This window comes from Lepidochelys kempii, chromosome 3 (genome assembly GCF_965140285.1).
Source record: "Lepidochelys kempii isolate rLepKem1 chromosome 3, rLepKem1.hap1, whole genome shotgun sequence".
Classification (NCBI taxonomy): domain Eukaryota; kingdom Metazoa; phylum Chordata; order Testudines; family Cheloniidae; genus Lepidochelys; species Lepidochelys kempii.
Genome location: NC_136382.1, coordinates 48074617 through 48099594, shown reverse-complemented (window position 1 = coordinate 48099594; position 24978 = coordinate 48074617). Strand labels below are relative to the sequence as shown.

Sequence of the window (24978 nt, the reverse complement as noted above, 5' to 3'; positions counted from 1 at the left end):
CAGATCTGGAATAAAGGCTAATTTGAGTCTTAAAGAAAATCATGTTTAACAGACATTATCACATGGACTCCTTGGTGGGGAGTGAGTATGAAACTACCAGTTCTGTTATCATTGTAAAGTTGTTTCAGATGTGTTTTAAATATTTACTACAAAATCCTGAGTTTTGTAAACATTTTTTCCTGTTTGTTTTTAATAATTTAAGTAATTTGTTCTTGAAGAGAATAGTAAACATTAAAACAGTCAATTTTTAAAAATCTCATATTTTTGCTCCAAAATAGTATTACAGAATTGTCATCTTTGTGTACATTTGTTACTAAGTGATATAAAAATATTTATAAATAACCATCTTAGAAGGCCATCTCATTTACAGCTAGATGTTTAATATTTAAAGTTCTGATAAAACTGCTTATTAGAGGAAAATTAGGCATTTAAGACCCCCGAGAATACCTTTTATGAGCTTGTGGTATGCTGTTAATGCGTTCAGTGCTTGAGTAGCGGGTCAGGGTCTTGTGAACTGTAGGATTTTTTCATGTTGGTTATACCCAGAGGAAGCAGTATGTTTTCTTCTTGTGTGGTCATTAACACATTTCTGCTATAATCAAATAGATAGGAGCACAGCAGGAGAATGTCCTCACTAGCATTATAACTTAACAGAGAAATTGGGGAGCACTGGCTCAATGTGATTGATCTTGTTTTAATAAAGAGCCAGTCTCCTCTCCAGAGGTCACCTTTTATTAGCCCTGATCCTGCAAACACTTACTCACTTGTGTGTACTGTAGTCCCTTGGGGGTCAGTTGGCCTGATGCTTAGAGATGCTGAACCCTTGCAGCTCCCATTGACTATTATGAGAGCTGAGGTGCACAATATCTCTCAAAATCTTGTGTGTAAAATTACTCATCTGTATACATTTGCAGAATCAGAGCCTATGTCTGCATTTAAAACTGACAGTTTAGACATGCCAGTTTCCACCCGTCATGTCACTGTGATGTCCATCTGCACAGCTGCTGGCTGAAATATCATTTACCCAAGGCCATCATAATTTTTAACCTGTTCGTTTCATATTTTATAAGCTTGTTGTCCCTTTGTATTTCTTTAACATATGATCTTGGTGTGTGCAGTTATCAGTATAGTTTTTAGAGGATGGATTAAGTTTGACTTGAATCATTTACCATTAATTCAGACAGAAATAATTTTGAATCAGATACTTTACTTACTAAAAGATTTCTGAGGTTATAAAAGCTTGCCCACCATGGCAAATAGGGGTAAGAATGTTTACCTTGAACTTGCATGCTGCTTTAAGAAAAGTAAACTGATACCGATATTATTATTATTTTATTTATTTGTAGTACAGTTGTGCCCAGGAAGCCCCAATCATGGATCAGGGCTTATTGTGCTAGGTACTGTACAAACAGAAAGAGATGATCCACACCAAGCACTTAGGGTATGTCTGCACTAAAATCCAGACTGATTCCTAGCTTGAGGCGACACACCTTTCATATGCGCTAGCAAGCTAAAAATAGTAATGTAGCCGTGGTAGCTATATGACTGCCTGGTGTAGAGAACTGGCTGTGGTCAGGTTCACTCCCTGAGAAAGGAACCACCAAGAACTCTGATATAGGCAGTCTCTTTCCAGGGGAAACAGCTAAGATATGTAAATACCCTGTGTCACAGCAAAGGAAGACCAAAAAGCTGTGCCTCATTGCTCACATGGGCCCTGTTAGATCACTCTCAGGAGTGCAGATCAACACAAGAAACAATGACTTTGCTATTGCCCTAACTTTCTGCTGTTTGTTTTTAAAATAGGGATGCAGAACTGTTCCTGCTGGACACAAGGAAGACTCAAGCTTTTAATGTGGGCTGGCTTGTATTTGATATCACTGTGACCAGCAACCATTGGGTGATTAATCCACAGAACAATTTAGGCTTGCAACTCTGTGTTGAAACTGGGGATGGTAAGTTACAGTTTATACCTCATTTTATATGCTTGGGGTGTGGCCTGCAAACCCACTGTGTGCAGGATCAATTTGAACTGCAATGGATAAAAGTTGTACTTGCTGCTGGTTGACAGGATGAGACTGCTAACTTACCCTGTCACCTCCACAACATGTTCTCAATGTAATAGAATATGGTGATTTTACAAACTGGAGTGAGTCTGATTACACCTAATGAACACTTAGGTAAGATTTATTGTATGGAACTGCCACTGATGATTACCCATAAGATGACAGGGACAAGACGGGTGAGGTAATATCTTTCATTGGAACAATTTCTGCTGGTGAAAGAGACAAACTTTTTGAGCTATACAGAGCTCTTCTTCAGGTCTGCAACACAGAGAATTCCCATAAGATATACATTCATAGAGTTTAGACAGACCCTTCTTTTAAAAAAAAAAAAAAAAAGAAGAAAAAAATCTTGCCCTAGGTAGTCATGGCTTCATTTTTCATCCAAGAGAAATTATCCTAACAGTCCTCTGTTGAAAATTGACTTTTGTGGGCCCAAAGCTCCTACCCATGCTACCTCCAGAGCCCTGGCCTTGACTGAACTGCCCAGAGTCCTCTCCACTGGAACCACCACTGAGCTGCCGCCTCTAGAGAACGATATGGAGGAAGAAAGAACTAGGTCCGACATTTTTTCTTTCCTATGAGATTCAAAAATGTTTTCCCATCTTGAATTGGGTCAAAAAGTTGAAATCTTAAAAAGTTTCACAAACTGTTAAGTCAAAAAGGTTTTCAGATTGGGTCAATTGATACATTTCAACCTTTTAAAAACATTACCTTTTAAAAAACGTAGATAACTAGGGTTTGTCTTCACTACCCGCTGGTTTGACCGGCAGCGATCGATCCAGCGGGGATCAATTTATCGCGTCTAGTCTAGATGTGATAAATTGATCCCTGAGCACTCTCCCATCGACTCCTGCACTCCAGCGCTGTGAGAGGCGCAGGCAGAGTCAACGGGGAAGCGTCAGCAGTCGACTCACTGTGGTGAAGACACCATGGTAAATCAATCTAAGTACGTCGACTTCAGCTACGTTATTCACGTAGCTGAAGTTGCATAACTTAGATCAATTTCCCCGCCCCCAGTGTAGACCAGGGCTAAGATGTCAAAACATTTGGTTTTGAAACCAAAATATGAAACTTTTATTTTGAAAATATATGTTTTGAATGGGGAGGTTAGTTGAAACCTACCTTGTCCTGCAAAATTCCTGATCAGTTGTAAAGTGAATACTTGAACCCTATGCAGTAACCTGGGATAAAATTCATACCACTTTCCCTCACCTAGCTTTAGGGCAAGGAATGGGGAAGGGAATAACCCCAGTCCCCTGCTGAATAAAAAATCTGCCATCTTACTAAAATAGCAACTTGTCTCTGCTGAACCAGACATTCACACCCCTGGTTATACTGGTCATTTAAAAGTATGTCTTCTAAACACAGCTGCATACAGTTTATGCATAAATGCAAGTTTAGTTACAAAGAATTTAGCCTCTACATACGCATCATTAAAAACCAATTAAAAGTGAAATACTAGTAAACTGAGTTATCATATGATCTCTGAAATGGTTTAACTAGCCCATACTCCACAAAAAGTCTTCCAAATTAAACTCTTGACCTGTCAGTTTAGTATTTGTGTCGGAGGTCAGGTGATCTATGGTGTCAGTTAATCTGAACATTAGCTGACATGACGTTAATAAGGACCAGAAGAAATTCTGGGGTCAGGATTGATATTTTTCTTTTTTCCTCTGCCTAGGCAGCACTTTCTCATTGTTAATGATCTGGGTTCAGAAATTGCATTTCTCATTCATCAGTCTGTGAACATTCCCAGCTTTAGAAAGTCTCCCCAACTCCTTCTCTGATAGGTCCCCACCCAGGCCCTTGCCTTATGAAGATATTGCCCATTTTTATTCACAGATCTAAGAGCTCCTTTTTGCTGAAGTTACTGTGGGAACAGATGTTTTCAATAAGTGAGACAATAATAAATAAATGAGGCTTCAACAGTTTTTCTGTCATTTTTTTTAATCTGACACTGCATTTTAGTATATGGTTTTTGGGAGACTGCAAACCTTCCACAAAGTAGCTTGCTTGCAGGATCATAAGTGAGCAAATGCTTGCCGCTGAACATAGGCACATCGGTGGGAATATCCTTGGTAGTAAGTATGCACCCATTAGTAAGTGTTAGTAGATCAGGCTATTAGGTAACTAACACGCATTGGTGCATTCAAAGGGGGTAAATCACCATCTTAATTTTTCCAGAAAGCTATTTGTTTAAAATTACTGTCTTGCTGTATGGAAAATGCCTGTGAACTCTTAACTGAAAAACTACTTTCCACCAAAATGAGTTATTTTTCAAAAACCATACTGCAGTGCTCTGATAAAGTATCCTTCCACTGTCATATTGTCTACTGACAACTGGTGATTCTCTGCCAAATTCAGCTCTTGGTTACAGAAGTGGACTAAATCCAGAGTAGCTGCATCATCTTCTGACATGCAGCAAAGACAGATGTCAACTCATTCAAGAAATTATATAAAATTAATAGGGCTGTCAAGAAATTTAAAAAATTAATCTTACTATTAATCACACTGTTAAACAATAATAGAATACCATTTATTTAAAATTTTGTGGATATTTTCTATATTTTCAAATATATTGTTTTAAATTACAACACAGAATACAAAGTATACAGTGCTCATTTTATATTTATTTTTGATTACAAGTATTTGCACTGTAAAAATGATAAACAAAAGAAATAGTATTTTTCAATTCACCTAATAAAATCCCTTTATTGTAAAGTGCAATCCCTTTATCTTGAAATTTGAACTTACAAATGTAGAGTTATGTACAAAAAACCTGAATCCAAAAATAAAACAATGTAGAATTTTAGAGCCTGCAAGTTCACTTAGTCCTACTTCTTGTTCAGCCAATCACTCAGACAAACAAGTTTGTTCACATTTGCAGGAGATAATACTGCCTGGTTCTTGTTTACAATGTTGCCTGACAGTGAGAACAGGATTTCTCATGGCACTGTTGTAACAGGAATCGCAAGATATTTATGTGACAGATGCACTAAAGATTCATGTCCCTTCATGATTCAACCACCATGCCAGAGGACATGCATCCATGCTGATGATGGGTTCTGCTCGAGAACCATCCAAAGCAGTGCGGACCGACGCATGTTCATTTTCATTATCTGAGTCAGATAAATCAACCTTCTGCTGGTTGATTTCGTTTTTAGTGGTTCGGGTTCTGTAGTTTCCACATCGGAGTGTCGCTCTTTTAAGACTTCTGAAAGTCTTATGTTCCACACCTCATCCCTCTCAGATTTTGGAAGGGACTTCAGATTCTTAAACCTTGGTTTGAGTGCTGTTGCTATCTTTAGAAATCTCACATTGGTACCTTCTTTGCGTTTTGTGAAATCTGCAGTGAAAATGTCCTTAAAATGAACAACATGTACTAGGTCATCATCCGAGACAGCTATAACATGAAATATATGACAGAATGTGGGTAAAACAGAGCAGGGGACATACAACTCTCCTCCAAGGAGTTCACTCTCAAATTTAATTAATACATTTATTTTTTTAACGAGTGTCATCAGCATGGAAGCATGTCTTCTGAAATGGTGGCCGAAGTATGAAGGGGCATATGAATGTTTAGCATATCTGGCACGTAAATAACTTGCAATGCCAGCTACAAAAGTGCCATTCAAATGCCTGTTCTCACTTTCTGGTGATATTGTAAATAAGAAGAGGGCAGCATTATCTCCTGTAAATACAAACAAGCTAGTTTCTTTTAGCTATTGGCTGAACAAGAAGTAGGACTGAGTGGACTTGTAGGCTCTACAAGCAGGCTTTACATTGTTTTGTTTTTGAGTGCAGTTATGAAACGCACAAATCTACATTTGTAAATTGCACTTTCTCAACAAAGAGATTACACTACTGTACTTGTATGAGGTGAATTAAAATACTATTTCTTTTGTTTTTCATTTTTAAAGTGCAAATATTTGTAATAATAATATAAAATTTGATTTCAGTTACAACACACAATACAATATACAGTATGTGAAAATGTAGAAAAACATCCAAAATATTTAATAAATTTCAATTGGTATTCTATTGTATAACAGTGTGATTAAAACTATGATTAATCACATTTTTTAATTATTCATGTGAGTTAACTGCAATTAATTGACAGCCCTAGAAATTAACAAATACATGATCATTCTCCTTATAAAAATAATATGAAAAATAAAAATAGGTGATTTCCTGCCTGCCTCCCAAAAATTGATATTGCATTATTTCACCAATGTATTTTTAATTCATAAGTTACTATTCCTATCCATCAGCAATTGTTGTAAATTAATATAATCTCAGGATGTCTACCTACAAGGTGATAAAGAGCAGAACCCTGAAAAGCAGTATGTGTTCGAATTGTGGCGCTGCCTAAAGTTATTGGTTACTTGACACTTCCCATTATGAGACTCTGTTTTTGGCAAGTTATAAGCAACCGAACTTTAACCATTTGGGCTGAAATTTTCCATATGAAGTGTATGCTTGAGGCTGCATTTTTATTTTATTTTTTTAATTTCAGCAAAATTGGTTCAGCTCTTTGCTAGAATCAGAAGAGAAACAGGAACTGACATTGTTTTGCCCGTGTTAAAAAATGCTTACAGCCGTAAGGGTATGGAGTGTAAGAACAGGGTTTGAACTCAGGCCCAAGCCTAACCCCCCACCCTCCCATCCATCTACACACAAGTCATGCTTGAGACCAGGGCCTGGTCTCAAGATCCCATGGGGTGGAGGGTCTGAGACTGAGTGAAGCTAGGATCTAGGATTCAAGCTCTAATGGGCCTGAGTCTACACTGTAAAGCAATAGACTCATACTCTGGGAGTCCATCAAAAGTGTTCCACGTTACCAGGGGTCTGACTTTTTTTGTCTTCTGGACATTGAAGTTCTGTGGACAGTCAAGTTTTCCCACACAACACCATGAATGAAGGGCTAGAATGACCACAGTTTGGGAGGGTTCTAGGAAGTCCTGGGATATGAGTGGTAGGTCTCGGATAATAATGCTGGAGTCCCAGGGTTCAACAATTCCTAACCTGGAGTTACGAATGAGTGTAGATGCTCAAGCCCTAGATTAACAAACCCAGGGTCTACTCACCCTGTGCTTACATAGCAGTGTATACATACATTTAATGTTCTTTAAACATAGGTTTTTGGGTATAATCATGGATATAAAACATAGTATTGGATATAAAATAATATTCCTACTGCAGAAGAAATTTTAGCTGCTTTTTTTTCAAGAGCTTCATGTAAATTCATCTTCTTTTAAAGAGTTAAATATTTAAAAGTTAAATATTCTTGAATACCCTATGGGAGGCATTCAGTAAGAAAATTTGGAAAGAAAGAGGTGAAGCAATTTGTTGGCACTAGCATCAAAATTCAGTTAATAATGAGAGATTGTATAGGTAGAAAGTAATCTTTTAACTTACACATTGGAGAAATTGTCTAAGTACAGCTCATCTTTATATAGATATTACTCCTGTCTTGTTCCCAAAATCAGATGACAGGTAATTTTCTGCTTAAGTGCGAGTGCCATAGGCAGTTTGAATTTCTATGCCTGACTTGTCTGATTTCTGTGATGTTTTAGCTAAATGAAGACCTTCATTTTGAAAGGTAGTTCTCCTCTTTCCTCACTTTTTTAACTTTTCAGTTGATTCATGCCAGAAGAGTACACATCCATAGTGAGTAAAGATTTTGGTAAAGTTCTAGGAGAGAGTTATGCTGTGCAACTTCTTTAGTTTAGTAATAGGAAAATCATCCTTAGATACTCCTAGAATTTTGGTCTTAAGGTTTTCATTATTTTTATTGAATTGCATTTATTTCTGGAACCTATTATACTATAAACATAGACCACTGAATGACGTGTTTGTGCACAGATGGAATATGTATTTTTACACTACTCAGTATGTAACAGATTCTGTCCATGAATCAGAGAACCCCCTCTTCCCGCCTCCCATCTATTTTATATATGCACATGGGGCTTGATCCAGGGCCCATTCAACTCCATGGAAAGCCTTCCATTGACTTCAGTGGGCATTAGAACAGACCCCTGATCCTGCAGTCCTCAAGAAAAATTCTCTGTAACTTCCACTGGAGCTCTAAGTGAGTGAGGAATGCAGGACTGGGCTGTGCACTGGAAAACACTGAGAGATTTTAGGCCCTGCTTCCTAGTTAAGATCCATTGGTACAGAGCATTGCATCCATGTGGAGTCCCAGTGAAATAAACGGGATTCTGCTTGGGTGCTAGGGTCCATGCCAGGGGATCCAGATGAAGGATTGGGACCCAAAGTGATAAGCTCTTTGAGGACAAGACTGTGTTTATTTGTATTTATTTCTATGGCACCTGCTCAATAGGGCCCCAATCATGATCCAGCCTTCCAGGTGCTACTGCAATACAATATTAATTAGTAATTATTTTCTGAATGTCATTTGTAGAGGAATTTTCAGGGAATTAGAAAAATGGATATTTTCCTTGTGCCATCCCCCTTGGTGAAGTCTGAAAAATAAAGTTTAAATTAAAAATCAAGAACATTACTATTTTAAAACAATAATGCATTAAGAATAAGAAATGTTTGGTTATTGTAGTTCATTTTTTTGCCCTTGAAAATGCTGAAAATGTACAAATGTTCACATGGCATTGGAATGTGTTGTTTTCTTTAAGATGTATTTGGTATCACAGGCATCCTTTGGTATGAAATGTAGCCATTTTTCTGTTAATGGGACATATATTGAATAGTAAAAATGAAGAGTTGCATAACACACATGGAAGCTGTCAACATATAATTTACCATTTCCCTGGAGCTGTGGTAAATTAAGGATCATGTTTGGTTTTTTTTTTTTTTTTTTAATTCTGTCTTTTTTTAAATGTCTACATATATCTCCTCGGCATTCTTCATGCTGATTCCATCCTTTTGATGCTGAAAGCCTCTGTGGTGTTTAAAATCAGGTGATCGCTTTCACACTGATACGAATGGGGTACTAGATGAATTCCAACATATAATTTATGCAGATGCAGAAACAATGTGAAAATTCATTAATTTTATGCTTTTCCTGTGTATCGAGCATGCACCCCATAGGCCTTTAAAAATAGTGTGAGTGACTCAGCACCTTTTGTTTTCACGCTTAACATTTGTATAATTGGAAATTAGTGACAGTTTGCACATCATTTTTACTACAGGAACATAAGAACCCAGGGGAGATGAAAAAGTATCGGTATTTCTTTTGCTGTCATATTGTTCACTCTGGAGAGAACTCAACATGTTCTCTCCTCAATACAAAGGAGAAAGAAAATGTATCTCTGTAACATCAAGGACAGAAAATCCAGAGAGAGAGCAGACTGCAGACACATAGATCTCAGCTCAGCTTCAAGGAGAGCTTTTAGACCCTGCACTTTCCATGCAGCTTTCTATGCCCATGCTGCTCTTGGCTGTTTCTCCTGTTGCTGAGCATTGTGGGGTTAGAATCTTAGAGTGACTTTGAAAGAGTTAAAGCTGCTTCTAGCAGCGTTTATTATTGTGAAGATTCCCCTTGGGATTCTGTCAGGGTTTGAAATGTGCATGCTGTGTGGAGCAGCTGCCCCAAGTCTGCCTCTGTTACCTCGGCTGTTTTCTCAGAGGAGGGGATGTGGATTACTGGGTCTAGGGAAGCCCAACTTGGAGTGGTGTGCTCTCTGTCCTCTCCCCCAGATTTGCAGTAGCTCCTGTCCCAGGTGCTGCCCACAGAGTGGAAGATTGGACACTTGTGCCATGTGCTGGGTTTGGGGGGTGGTTGTGGGGAGCCTGGCCTGCCTCTCTCTCTTTCACACCTCCCCCCATTAGCCTCCATTTCTTACCACCCGGGAGTTGGGGAAGATCTTGCCTCCTATAGTGCCCCAAGGGTGGGAGAATAACTGGGCCGCTGGGACCACATGCTGCGTTGGGGCTAGTCAGCTTCAGTGCAGCATCTGGTGGCAGTGGAGCTGATGCTTTCATGGCGGCATGAGCCCGGCCTTTGAAAGTTCAGTGATTTGGGCAGGCTGCCAAAGTTTTCCTGAGGCTGCAAGTCAGAGAGAGTTTTACTTGTATTTTACCTGTACTTTTGTTTGTATTTTTACTTTGTCTCAGCCAAATTTGAGTGGCATTTCCTGGGACAAAGAAAAGGCATTTTATAGCGCAAGTGGATCCTCCCACAAACAATTTAGGTGTGAGAGCTTCTCAGAGAAAAATGGTTGCAAAAATGCTTTATAATGGAAAGTCTTAGGCAACCTAAATATGTGGGTCCCTACTTGCTCCCCCTATAATTATTATTCTGGTACTGCTTGAAGGCTAGAGTGAGGATCAGGGCCACATTGTACTGGGTGTCCCTTACTCTTAGAATTCCACCTGTCTCCTTGTGTGTCAGTGAGCAACCTTTCCTTTTAAATCCTTTCTTAATTTTTTTCCTCCATGAGGCCCATCAGTATTAATCCACCAAGTATGGAACATTTGTATAATGTATTGCCCATCTATTAGCTGTATTTATAGGTAAACTGAGCCACATGAGTCTGCACATTCAGTGATGCCTCTTCTTGTAGATAAACTAGATTATGAGCTCCTTAAAAGAGGGACCATATGTTACAGAACTGAGTACACATTTGATACTTAAATAGTAGAAACACTAGGCCTGAGTCTGTAATCACTTATACTAAAGAGCAAGGAGGTAATATCTTTCACTGGACCAACTTCTGTTTGTGAAAGAGACAAGCTTTCAAGCTTAAACAGATAGAGAACATCAAAAGTGATTTCACAGTGATCCGTTGACTTTCACTGGGATAAATATGAGTTCAGAATCAGCCCCACTGCATCACTTAAATAAGTTGCCAGCATGCCAGATGTAAAAATAGGAGTTTGGTTAGTTTTATTTGGAAGACTGTTGGCTCTTTTTAACTCCTCCAATGGATGACTGAAGAATCCAATCTCTCCCTATTTTATCCTCTTGCTGAAAATACAGTAAGCATGCCAAGAAAGTTGAAAGACTCCCACATACCATTCACAGTTTAAGTGCATTAAATGTAAAGAATAGGTCAAATATTTAAAGGGCCATATTTTTATATGATTACAACATTTTTCTTTTAAATAATATATCATACTGTAGTAGAATATACTGTTCCATGGATCCTCAGATGTTCATAAATTATCCAGGGAGCTTGCCTTAAAGTGCTTTTCAAATACCACTTTCAACATGTATAGATAAATGACAAAAAAAAATGTAAAATTAATTTTGCTGGTCTCACTTAAGGCAGCAACAGGAAGATTGCCAGAAATTAAAGCTAAAACTTCAGCTTTGACTTTGGCCTAGGCATGGTGGGACTTAAGTGGCCTGACTTTGTTGGGCCAAAGCAGTGCAACACAGATTCTACATGATCACGCATTGTTCTTGAGTGGGGTTTGTGTGAGTGTAGTTAACTGCAATGAAGGGGAAAATATTAAGGGAAAGTTTTATTTGTGCTGTTTAGCCTCATTGGCCCAACGCTGCACAGATTCTTCTGCTTGAAGTCAATGAGACTGCTCTGGCATAATGATCCTCACAAGCAGATCTCTCCATCCTCACTAAATTTTTCAGTTTAAGCTAAAAATATATCCAAATACTACAAGAATTGCTACTATCCTCCTAAGCTGTGGTTAATTTGTAAAATGTGTTTTGTTGCTTATTGAACACTGTTGAAGGTAAATAAGTACTTTCTGTTTAAAGACAAAATGAGTGCCTTGCTGCAAGTGGATGACTCAGGACATAATAATGGACTTTGTAATTTTGCTGGCTGCTTACTGGCCACCTGCTCACTGCTCTCATAAAATATCAGGGTTGGAAGGGACCTCAGGCGGTCATCTAGTCTTGCTCAAAGCAGGACCAATCCCCAATTTTTGCCCCAGATCCCTAAATGGTCCCTTCAAGGGCTGAACTCACAAATCTGGGTTTAGCAGGCCAATGCTCAAACCACTGAGCTAACCCTCTCATTGTGCCCCCTCCACCAGCCACCCTGTTGGTCACTTCTCTCTGCTGCTGCCTGCTAATCATGCCTCTCTGCCGCCGCCCTGCTGGCTGATCATTCACCAGCTGACTGTTAGTCACTTTCTGCCTCTCTGCTGTGACCTCTGCACATCAGTCTCTCAGTGATTTTAGCTCTTAGCAGGCAGGGCAGAAACACAGTCCTACCACAACTGGTTTCAGCTCTAAATGAGCAATTAAATTAACAAAAGAGGCTCCAAATGAAGTCTATTTAGCTCTATTCTTTGAACAGTGGGAAAGAACAGAGGACCCCTTGGGGGGGGACGACGACAGGGGTTGTGCAATCTCCTGACCAGGACTCCTATCCCCATCCCTCTTATTTTCACAGGGCTTTGACATTGGAGCCCCTGCTTAATGAAGTTCTTTCAACTGAGGGTGCCCCCCCCCCATTTTGGACAGGTTAAGAACAGTCCTGCTTTCCTGTATTCCTACAATAATTACAACATTGGTAACCATATTTCACTACCCCTGCATTCAGTACTAAGATCATTTGTACCCAACACCAGACAAAGTTGATCATTTGACACAGCTGTAAATGATTATGTAAACAGAACCGGAGCAAACTGTATTTACATAAACACACCCACAGTCTTTTCCCCTTCCAACTAGCTATCAGGGAAGCATTCATTCAGACCCTGCTTACATCTGGACAACTATCACCTTGGACATGTGGATTTTAGACACAGTAATGGAAGGTTATTCCATCCAATTCAAATCCTTTCTGCCATGTAGCCCCCCCCACTGTCCTCCCTTTTCATGACAGATTAAAAGCAGAAGTACAAGCTGTACTGCAAGCAGGGGCTGTAGAAGAAGTACCTTTAATTTACAGAAACAAGGGTTTCTACTTTCTAATCCTGAAGAAAAATTGAGGTTTCAGACCAATTATGGATCTCAGGCCTCTAAACAAATATGTCAGGAAGTTTTAATTCAGAATGCTATCTCTGGCTCTGATTATTCCCTCCCTATCAACCCTGCATTGGTTTGCTGCTCTTGACCTCAAAGATGCATATTTCCACATCCCCCTAAGACCATCTCACCACAACTATCTACATTTTGTCCTTTGGTTTGGATAATTTCCAATACAGAGTCTTACCCTTTGGCCTCTCCACTGCACACAGGGATTTTATCAAATGGCTGACTCCAGTAGCAGCACATTTAAAAAGACAAGGGATCTTTGTTACCCCTTACTTAGATGATTGGGTGCTCAAGGCCCCGTATGTAAAGGATTTAAACAAAGCCATTCAGGTCACTTTTTCTCTGTTTGAAACCATAGGTCTTCTCATAAACAAAGAGAAGTCCTTTCTGATTACATCACAAAAGCTTTCCTTCATTGGGGGAATCCTCGATTCCATAAGGGAGACAGTTTTGGAACTAAAGACCACTATACTGCTGCTACAACCCTCTCAGAGGATAATGTATTTCCCGGAGTTAATGGGCTTCAGGGTATCCACAACGTATATGTCCTCATATACTGGACTCAGAATGAGGCCACTTCAGCACTGGCTATTAAAGAACTTCAAACCCACTATGGACAATATGCTCAAAAAACTCACCATTCTGAGAAAGGTGCTCTTTCTAATATGGAGACTGAAACCAAAAAATGTCCTCAAGGGAGCATCGTTAAATCCACTTCCTCCTTTGCAAATGGTCACCACAGATGAGTCCAGAATAGGCTGGGGTGCACACCTCCTCAACCTTTACATTTGAGGTCTTTGGAATGATAAGGAATCCTTACTACACATAAACGTGTTAGAACTGAAGGTCAGTCAGTGGGTTCTCAAGGCATTTCTTCTGGAGATTCAGGATGTGGTAATCCAGGGGACAAAACTTTGGGACTGGCATATCCTATACAACATTTCCCCAATTGCCTTATGTGTTGCAGGACAGCACAGTGAGCTTGCAGATCATCTGAGCAGAGATTCCTCGCAGATGCATACATGGTCTCTAAAGGACTCAATGATTCAGAACATTTTCAACCTTTGGGGAATTCACAACCTAGATCTATTCACTGAAAATTCATTACAAAATGTGCTTGTTTTTCCTTGAGACTGGGCTCAGACAAACAGTCATTGAGGAACACATTCCTCTTAGACTGGGAAATGTAGCTGATGTAAATGCATTTCTCCTAACCCTCAAAGAAAATAAGATTCACCAGGATGGTTCTAGTTGCCCCAGCATGACCAAGACAACAGTGGTATAATGAGTTACTCCATCTGTTCAGTGGAAAATACAAGATTTGGAAAAATCTGAGAATCATAGATTATCAGGGTTGGAAGGGACCTCAGGAAGTCATCTAGTCCAACTCCCTGCTCAAAGCAGGACCAATCCCCAACTAAATCATCCCAGCCAAGGCTTTGTCAAGCCTGACCTTAAAAACCTCGGAGGAAGGAGATTCCACCACCTCCCTAGGTAACACATGCCAGTGCTTCACCACCCTCCTAGTGAAAAAGTTTTTACTTATATCAAACCTAATATCCAACCTATCCAATATCAACTGCAACTTGAGACCATTACTCCTTGTTCTGTCATCTGCTACCACAGAGGACAGTCTAGATCCATCCTCTTTGGAACCCCCTTTCAGGTAGTTGAAAGCAGCTATCAAATCCCCCCTCATTCTTCTCTTCCGCAGACTAAACAATCCCACTTCCCTCAGCCTCTCCTCATAAGTCATGTGTTCCAGTCCCCCTAACCATTTTTGTTGCCCTCTGCTGGACTCTTTCCAATTTTTCCACATCCTTCTTGTAGTGTGGGGCCCAAAACTGGACACAGTACTCCAGATGAGGCCTCACCAATGTCAAATAGAGGGGAACCATCACGTCCCCTGATCTGTTGGCAGTACCCCCACTTATACAGCGCAAAATGCCGTTAGCCTTCTTGGCAACAAGGGCACACTGTTGGCTCATATCCAGCTTCTTGTTCACTGTAACCCCTACGTCCTTTTCTACAGAACTGCTGCCTAGCCATTCGGTCCCTAGTCTGTAGCAGTGCACAGGATTCTTCCGTCCTAAGTGCAGAACTCTGCACTTGTCCTTGTTGAACCTCATCAGATTTCTTTTGGCTCAATCCTCTAATTTGTCTAGGGCCCTCTATATCCTATCCCTACCCTCCAGCGTATCTGCCACTCCTCTCAGTTTAGTGTCATCTTCAAACTTGCTGAGGGTGCAGTCCATGCCATCCTCCCAGATCATTAACGAAGATATTGAACAAAACCGACCCCAGGACCGACCCTTGGAGCACTCCACTTGATACCGGCTGCCAACTAGACATAGAGCCATTGATCACTACCTGTTGAGCCCTACAATCTAGCCAACTTTCTATCCTCCTTATAGTTCATTCATCCAGCCCATACTTCTTTAACTTGCTGGCAAGAATACTCTGGGAAACCGTGTCAAAAGCTTTGCTAAAGTCAAGGAACAACACGTCCACTGCTTTCCCCTCATCCACAGAGCCAGTTATCTCGTCATAGAAGGCAGTTAGGTTAGTCAGGCATGACTTGCCCTTGGTGAATCCATGCTGACTGTTCCTGATCACTTTCCTCTCCTCTAAGTGCTTCAGAATTGATTCTTTGAGGACCTGCTCTATGATTTTTCCAGGGACTGAGGTGAGGCTGACTGGCCTGTAGTTCCCAGGATCCTCCTCCTTCCCTTTTTTAAAGATGGGGCACTCCATTAGCCTTTCTCCAGTCATCCAGGACCTCCCCCGATCGCCATTTTCATGCTCCAGTGAAGTGCAGTAAATTCTTATTAATGCTCAAAAACCATCTACCAAAACAGCTACAATTTCAAATGGAAGAGATATGTTATCTGGACAACTAATAGGAGTTTCTGTCTCTATGCAACTGGTTTTGTAATACTTGATACACTTAAAGACAATGAGCTTGTCTCTCTCTCCTCCATTAAAGTCCACTTAGCGGAAACAGCAGCATTCCATACTTACACTGATGGTAAATCCATAATGCACAAATAATCTGGCAAGAAAATCTTTTTAAAAAGTTTATTGAATCTGTAGCCCCCAATTTGAGATCCTGTCTCTCCGTGGAATTTAAACTTCGTTTTAATATGGCTGCTGTGTCTGCTGTTTGCACCACTAGTAAGCTGTTCTTTGTTTCATCCCTCTGTGAAGACAGCCTTTATAATAGCAGTCATTTCTGCCAGCAGTGTCCACGAGCTTCATGTGATGATGCTGGACCCCTCTGATACAGCCTTTCATAAAAAATAAGGTGGTTCTTAGATCAAACCATAACTTCCTTCCAAAGGTGGTTTCAGAATTTCATATAAATCAAAGTATAAATTTACCTATTTTCCCCCAAAACTATTACAAGTAAAGGAGAATCTAGATTATGTTCCTTAGATGTGAAGAGAGAGCTCTCATTCTACTAGGACAGAACTAAGAGCTTTAGGTCTTCTCCCAAATTATTTATTTCATATGCTGGCTCTTCAAGGGGTCAGGCCATTTCAGCACAATCCCTCTGTAGTTGGGTCAGGCTGTGTATTGAAGAGTGTTACCGAGCAGCTTCACTCTCTCCTCCTGCTCCCCTTGAGCACATTCCACTAGAGCAGTTGTGACATCTGTAGCATTCACTAAGCATATTCCCCTTATTGATATTGATGGAAGGCTGCCTGCTACATGGAACTCCATGCATACTTTTACAAGACATTATGCACTGGCTAGGACATCCAGGTGTGATGCACAGTTTGGCAGGGCAGTACTTCAGTCATTGTTTAGGTAGGACTATGCTCCCTCCTTCCAGTTTATGGTACTGCTTGCCAAACCAACCCAAGAATGGGAATATGCAGAGGATTATCGAAGAAGAAATGAACATTACTTACTTGTAACAGGAGTTCTTCGAGATGGACTCTGCATATTCACTTTCCCCATCCACCTTCTCTCCTCTTGCAGAGTCCTAATTTAGGGTTAGTTCATATTCGACTTTAGTGATTGGAAGTAACTGAGGTGGCAATGGGTGCCATGCCCCTTCTATGACCAAGCCAAGGGCAGGGGAAGGAAGGGCGGCACTACAACTAGAAGATTCCACCATCCCAGATGCTCTTGGTCAATGCATCCCAAAGAAAATGAATGTTCAAAGACCATCCTGAAGAACACTGGTTACAAATAAGTAACCATCAGTTATCTTCATTGGGTTGCGAAGTGCATGCTGGCATATTTAGGATAGAGAAGGTTATGGGGACTCTCTGGATCCTCATCTTGAAAAGTAATTCTTGAATGATCTGCATATTTTTTTCAAGAGTAGGGATTGGTCCTTGTTGCTCAGTGAGCTGAGTGCCGGCTAATCACCAGCTTGCTGCCCTCCACTTCAATGTTGATGGTATTTTTGTGATTCTGTATGTATATACAGTACTGGAGATATGTGCTTTGGAATCTTTCAGGATTAAAGGTGCGAGATAAATGTAACTGTGATCTAATTATTAATAGAAGAGTTAATTGACGCCTGTGAAGGGTCAGAGAAATCAGCTTAAGGGATCTGGACTGCTGCACTTTGCCATTTGATATGACTCTGAAAGGGATGATGCAGCCTGAGTGATGCAACAGTTTTTGGAATATATCACACTAATAGCATAACGAGGAGAATTGTGTCTCAAGAGGACCAGAACCTGCAGTTCTAGTGAAGTCAAAAGGGGGTTTGCTGGCACGTGGAGTAAAAGCCAAAGGTTTTGGCTGCAAAGAATTGGCACATTAGAACAGCTTTCAAAATTTTGCTAAGTGAATCTGTGTATCTCTCTCAAGCTAATTCATTTAGATATATTAAGTTTTGAGTGGTAACTGTCCCTGTCACTAGCCGTTCAAGACCTTTTGATAAACTAATGTTGGCAGACCTTGTTAAGCATTAACTTATCCATTTCCCTTGCCACAGTGTAGAACACCTCCTGAAATCGGCACTACAGATGAAGGTTTAGTCTCGGAGCAGTGGCTAACAAGCAACCTTTGGCACATTGGATGAGGTAGAGTAGGGAAGGGAGCTTGAGGCAGTTCAGAGGCATGGGGTTTGAGGGATCCCCAGGTTTATGGAGAGGCAAACTTTTATATTCTTTGGTCTAAGGGGGTTCCTGTTCTTCCCAGGGAGCAGTCTTGTGGATGCTCTGCAAATGCAAATTCTTAGATTTTTTTCTGTAGTCTGCACAGAAGTAACCTACAGGAGACAGTACATAGTTTGATGTGTATTTTGTGTAATTACCCTAATCTAGCTAATGTAAAATGTAGCTAGTACTACTTGTGAAAAGTGTATATTTATAAGGAATCATCTTCTGAAAGATGCAATTAAATCTAAAGCATATAATAAACCAAGGTAGGTAATGGGACTCAGTGTTTAGAAGTAAAACTTCAGTTGGACTTTTACCGTTGACTTGAGGTCTGGTAGAATTGTGTCCTTATCCACAGTAGGGTTGGGGAAAAAAACCTCTTTTCCTAAAAAAAACTTAGTTTGGCTACTCAAAAGATCAAATAAACAGAAGGTATAGAGCCACATAAACTGCTTCTGTGTCTAAAAAGAGTGTGGGTTATGGGCTTCAATTTTTTTTTTCATGGTTTATATCTCTATACCTTGAGTAAGTAAGTAAACCTTAGCTTGTGGAATCTTAATAGTCATCTCACTGCTGAAGTCTAAAGGAAACCAAGAGGAAACTTAATAATATTAAAAGTTATTTTAAAGGGAGTTCACATGGGTTTGAAGGGTATTTTGCTTCTCACACAATATCCACCTTTGTAAATTCAGTGAACCTAGATTTAAATTTAGAGAACTTACACACATCTTTTACAGTCCTCAGTACATAAATCTAATAGGATTCCTAAAATGTCTGCCAGTAAGGTATTAATCTTTTACAGATAAAATTAAAATTCTGAAAGTCACTGGAACAAAAAGAATTCCCTCTAGAAAAGTAAAGGAAACTTGGAACTTTGTGGTAAGTGGCTGGTCGGTCCATGTTGTAATGAATAGAGAATAGTCTGTACAGTGTTTCATATCTGACCTGCTACAAGACTTGAACATTCAGAAATTAATTTTAATGTGTTATTTCATAGTCATTTAAATAGATGAAGAGAAGAATTAGATAAACACAGAACTAAAAAGCCATTTGAAAATGAAATCAGTAGCTTCAACAAATAATTTTTTCCCTTCTAGTCAAAAAAGCAATTATCAAAATTGTTCAGAATATGTTGCCAGTTACTCTGCTCCAAAACTGCTAACTTTCTCAGTTCTTCTTTTGCCTTTGCTGGGCTCTCTGTCACTGGAAACATCTTAAACCAATTTAAAGTGCTACACCTGAATAAACATGTTGTAAAAGTGTTTATGTATTGAAGTGGGTCAGTTCAAGGTATGGTATTTGGCTGGAACTTCTAATTTCTCTTTTTACAGCAAAAGGGCTGCCAGAAGGAGGAAGTCTGAGCTGAATTAATACATTTGTTACAGTGGAAGTAGAATGGAAACTGCTTTAACCACAAATCAAACTGCCTCTTTCATTTACGCCAGTGATAGAGTTTTTCTAAGAAATATAGACTCTGGCACAGAGCCATTGTAAGTTTGCATTCTAAAGGAAACCTATAGGCTTATTTGTTTAAGGTTTACTCCTATGATTATTGGTAAGGTCTTTTTCTGGTAAAATTAAGTTTAATGGAATTATACCGTACATTTGTGAGGCAGATGCTCCTTTATTGTCCTTGTAGCTATTTAACAAACCTTTCCAATCTATTAGTACCATAGTTGAGTGCCCTGATGCTGCCCACACCAGTGCATAGACTATTTCTTGACCAATACCTTCACATTTACAGGACCTCTGTGTCCCCCAGCCTTGCACAGCTGCACAGCTTCATGTGACACGGTCTTCTTTTCTGACGGTTGAAGGGCTCTGCATAATACACGTACACACAAGTGTTTATGCTGCCAAAGTCAATTCTGTTAAGAGCAAGGGTTTATTTGTTAAAATGTCACTGATGCAGTTTCAATGACTTGTTTTGCTTACTTTTCTTCTAGGGAGGGTCAGTTCCTCCAATACAGTGAGGTTACCACACAGTCCTGACTGAACAAATATTTTAAAGAAGTACGTACATCCCTTAGGAGAAGAACTGGAGTCAATCATGTACATATTTCAAACTCTTTTATATTTCCCTTGAAAGACTGAGTGCCCCTGTATATGTAGTGATGACTTCACATGAACTTGGAGTAATGCTTTACATTGTTTAAAGCGTAAATATATTGATTGCCTATGCTTCTCGTTCCTATTGATTTGAGTTGGAGAAATAGAATTCCAGATTTAACATACTTGTGATGTATGTTAAGATGACTGCATCATGTTATCCTTTTCCAAGAGCATAGAAGTTAATGGAGTTGATTTATTTCTTTGTAGTAGATTAGTACATATACCACTGAATTAATATATCAGGGTTTTGTGTAGAATGCGTGGACAATGTTTTCATGTAGTGGGAGTCTGTGAAGTTACTGAAACTTTTGTAAATAAATCTGTTGAGTTCTCTGCCTTTTAGATTACATTCACCAAAATAAGGTTAAGGTTTCTAATATTGTAACTTCAGGATCATGGGTAAAATCCTTTCCCCAGTGAAGACAATGGCAAAACTCCCATTGACGTCATTTGCGCCAGGATTTCACCCATATATTTATCTGGCAACCAGAAAGAGCAAAATTGCGTACGGTATTAATTGTATGTCTGCATTATTTTATAGGTCGCAGTATCAATGTTAAATCAGCTGGCCTTATAGGAAGACATGGGCCTCAATCAAAGCAGCCATTCATGGTTGCATTCTTCAAGGCGAGTGAAGTGCTTTTTCGATCTGTCCGAGCAGCCAACAATAAAAAGAAAAATCAGAACCGCAACAAATCCAGTAGCCATCAGGATTCTTCCAGGATGCCCAGTGTTGCAGGTAAGATGAAGCCATAGTACCATCTATGCAGTAGGCATCTGAGAGTACAACTGTAAGGTGCACATTTCAAAAGTTAGGTACTGTGAAATAAATTTGTGCATTCACACATTCAGTGGTCCAAATGAATAATGCAGTGATGATTCGGCCGCCTCTGTCTTCTTGGCTGGTGAATTATTCACTGCGAACTTTGGCTGGGAAAAGGTGAAAGATCCAACTCAGATTAAAGAAACGGTCAGTAGTGAGATTGAAAATGTGTAAATCAGCCACAGCTACCAGTACACGTCTTGCTGAGTTAAATGTGTACTGTGCTATGTGAACTTTTAGTGTACTAGCCGGTGAGTGGGTAATTCAGCACACTTTTTCAATGTTTGTGCCTGTGCAGGTGAGCCATCCGACTAAAATCCCTTCTCGCAAATAGCCGTGTACATGCTATGCAGATAATTAAAGGATTTCTTATCCCAAATGTGGCGAATTTGAACCTTTTGATAAGTCACTTGAATGTTTTTTGTCTGAAAACTATTTTCCATGTCTCATCTTTCAGAGAAGAAAAAGCAATCTATTGGGATGAGTGCAATCCATTTGTTGTTTTAGACGACTGAGATTTCTCTTGGTGTTATAAATCCACATGGTATCCCTAAATGCTAGTATGCCGTGTGCAATTTGATCTCTTTCTTACTTGAAAAGTGTTGAAAAACTCACATAGTCAGACACTAATGCATACGAGGATGCTCAAGGTGGTTGTTTGTTCCATTAGGTGTCTGGAATTAATTATGGTCTATACATTATTTCCTGGTATGTTTCCAGTTAGAGGAGTATGAAGAACTTGTTTGAAATTCAAGATCTCCCCCTTTTGGAGAAACCTTGTCTTTCTTTTTGGGGACAGGACCTGCACATCCAAATATGTATTTTTTAGAGGATACTGTAGCAGAGTATAGTATTAGTGGATCAAGAATTTCTCTTGAAAGCTGTTGCCAGCCTCTCAAACATGTCCATTATGTAAGTAAATTAGTGCCCCGGAATGCAGTTTTGTGACCAGAATTGAGCCATAGGGTGGTATTCATGTATATGCAGAAATTAGTATGTCCCATTCAGACCCTCAAAATAGCAGGTTAAGTTGGTCTTAAGCAGTGTATAAGCCTTGTGCTGGCCCTCTGCTCAGGGATGGATTTCACTTTCACTTGATTTCATGATCACTTGGGACTGGCTGTTCAAGTGTTTCCGTCAGAGGCTATGGAGATTTACCAGGTGATCTACTGGATCCCAAACCTGCTTTTAAGGTATAAATAAATGTCAACACCCATAAAACGCCACACACAAAAAAGGAAAAAAAGCTCAGTCAGTAGTAGCTATTATTAATACCTATCATGGTGGTGATGGATTTTATTTTTATGTAAAATATAACTAAAATGCTGTGCTGTCCGCTGGAGCAGGGCTTCTTCCTCTTTGCTCCACTCTACATTGAGGAACTGGAGCAGAAATTATCCTGTGAGGCAGGCAGCAGAGAGATAACATGCATCTTTTCATTGTGCTCAGGGATTGAGAACCCTACAGTCCAGCCTTTGAAAAGCCTCCTGTCCATATATTCAAAAGCACTTGCAAGGTGTTAAGACTTAGTGGTGCTTTACTTATAATTGCTCTCTTGCCTGTCCCTTTTGGGTATTGTAAATTTCTTTCATTTACTGTTCAAATGATCTCAGGAACAACTCACCTGCAAGAGCACTTTATAGCCCAAGAAAGAATCACGCAGAGGAACAATTATCAATAAATAAAACAGACTGGACAGTTTTAAATTATTACTGGTGGAAGAAAAAAATACTTATTGTTGCTGTACATCAGAAAACCCCATTTGATTGTTTTAAAGCACATTTACTAAGAAATGAAGAGTAATTAAATGCTTTTAAAATTTCAAAAAGGGGCAATACATTGAGGTTTAAAAATCTATTAAGCGTGTTTTAAACCAGCTGAGAAATTCAGATCTGGTATTAGCAGGTGTAACTCATTGTGTCAAGTCAGTGGAGTTTTGCCGGCTTACACCAGGTCTTAATCTGTCAAAATCCATTGACTTTAATAGAAGGAGTTGTACCTGTTTATACTAGATCTTTGTTTGTATCTGTGTGTGTGTAATTGCAAGATGGTCAGGAATGGCTCTAAGGAACTGTTCCTTCACAGTAAATAATATTGATATAGAAAGATGCATTTTCCTCTTAGAATAAAATGGCTTTGAGTAAGGTGACATAAATAGAAGTTTTGAAAAGAAACCTGCTCAGATACATTCAACCAGAATGACTCCAAAGAAGCAATCACTGATTTCCAGGGTGAATAGTACTTCATACATAAATTATATATAAAACTCATTGTTGCATATTTTCCACAACATTTTTACTGATTCTGATAATCATAATTCAGTCATGTAGGCCTGTTTGGTAGTTCTGTTCCCCAGTAATTATGCATTTTATTCCCATGCTTTTCTCTCAAGAAACTAATTTTAAAATAAGAGGGAGGTAAAGAACTGTTCAGAATTTTAGTGGTAAAAAATTCAAATTGTTTTGTGAAGTTTATCAATGATTTTTGACCAACATCACCAAATTTTATGAATGTGCCATCATTTTGTAATTGTTTTAGTAACTTTGTGAAAGCTCCTCTAAAAGCTGGATTTTGTAATGATTCATAAAAGCCATTCATCTGTAGACAGCACTATTCCCTTTAAATCAACCAGGCTTCAGTGTTGGAGATGTCACTGTGATGTTACAGAGGCCGTTTGAATAATATGTAAAGACAAATTCCTAAACTCCAAAACCTTATAATTAAGGATTTCCTGGCACTTTTAGAAAGAGCAGTGGTGTTTGCCCAATGTCCTGATCAAATTCCAATTTGGGTAGTTATATTCTGCTATTACAATCTACTTATATTTTTCCTGCCACCTAAATTTAGTATGTACTACTTCTTCATTTCAAGTGTTGTACTGCACTGTTAAAAATAGTCATGTTCCACCCTAGAGATGCTTGCATTTCAGCGGTTAGTGAAATGATTCCTACATATTAACAATGACTGCACTTATTTGGCCGTTGGTTAACTGATGGCTAGTCATATCCCCCACACTTATATGCTGTGAGTTGCTCCTGTGCTTATCCCATGACCCATATTTCCCGAATTTCAGGTCTGTTCAGAACTCTTTTGAAAAACGGTGCTGTAATTATATTTAGCCATCTATATTTCATGTTGCAAAGTGCCTTGGGATTCCTTCAAGTTGAAAGGGTCTGTGTGAGCATGAGAGAGTTTTCTAAGTCTGAAAGTAGTCTTGGAGTTTGTTTGCATATTTTCACAGTATAGCTGAAGAGCTTTTAGTTTGCATCTCAAGAACTTTCTTTCAAGTATTAAATGGTGCAGCTGGAAAGAGACAATCAAGTAACGGGGCCCTGTAAAACAAAACTGTCCTGAGAGGTAAGCCATGGTACCTACTTTCACCATGGCAAACCAAGCTGCTCTTACATTGTCTTGCTTGCATCTTCTCTGAACAGTTTCCACATCACCCCTTGCTGTGTAACTGCACACCAGTCCCTTTGGTTAGGGTCTTATTAAGTATCAGTTATAAGAGTTGAACAAAATCAACTTTTCAAGATCTATAATAGCTATTGCAGTAGTTACTATCTGCAAATGAAGATATCAGTCGGTGCAAGCTTAGTGACTGATTCTATTCAGCTGCTCTAAGGTGTAAGAAGGGGGAGAGGAGAGCAAAATAAACCACTAGCCTTCTTGTCTCCTTGCACAATGGCAGAATGTAGTCCCAATCCCTGGGTTCCTCTGCCCATTTACCAACCACTGGAGCTGGGAGGTTCACAAGGAGGAGTATGCTGCATCCCCTGCAGGAATACAGAAGAAGGCACAGTCTCCCAGTTTGCAGGGGTGCAGCAATTCTGCACAGCCCCTACCAATGGCCAGTATCTAAAAGGTACAGTAAACTGCTGTAAACTGAATAGAAAACCTAATAGTTCTGCCCACTATGCTCATCCTTGC

At 39.5% G+C, this 24978-nt stretch overlaps 1 protein-coding gene across 1 annotated transcript in view; it reads left to right on the top strand.

Annotated features, from left to right (window-relative positions):
- The window catches only part of BMP5 (bone morphogenetic protein 5), a 72388-nt gene that overhangs the window by 34076 nt on the left and 13334 nt on the right, over window positions 1-24978 (top strand). The window contains exons 3-4 of the mRNA XM_073335124.2: window positions 1804-1952; window positions 20767-20964. Coding sequence (XP_073191225.2) covers window positions 1804-1952; window positions 20767-20964 — 347 coding nt within the window. The remainder of the gene's footprint in view (window positions 1-1803; window positions 1953-20766; window positions 20965-24978) is intronic.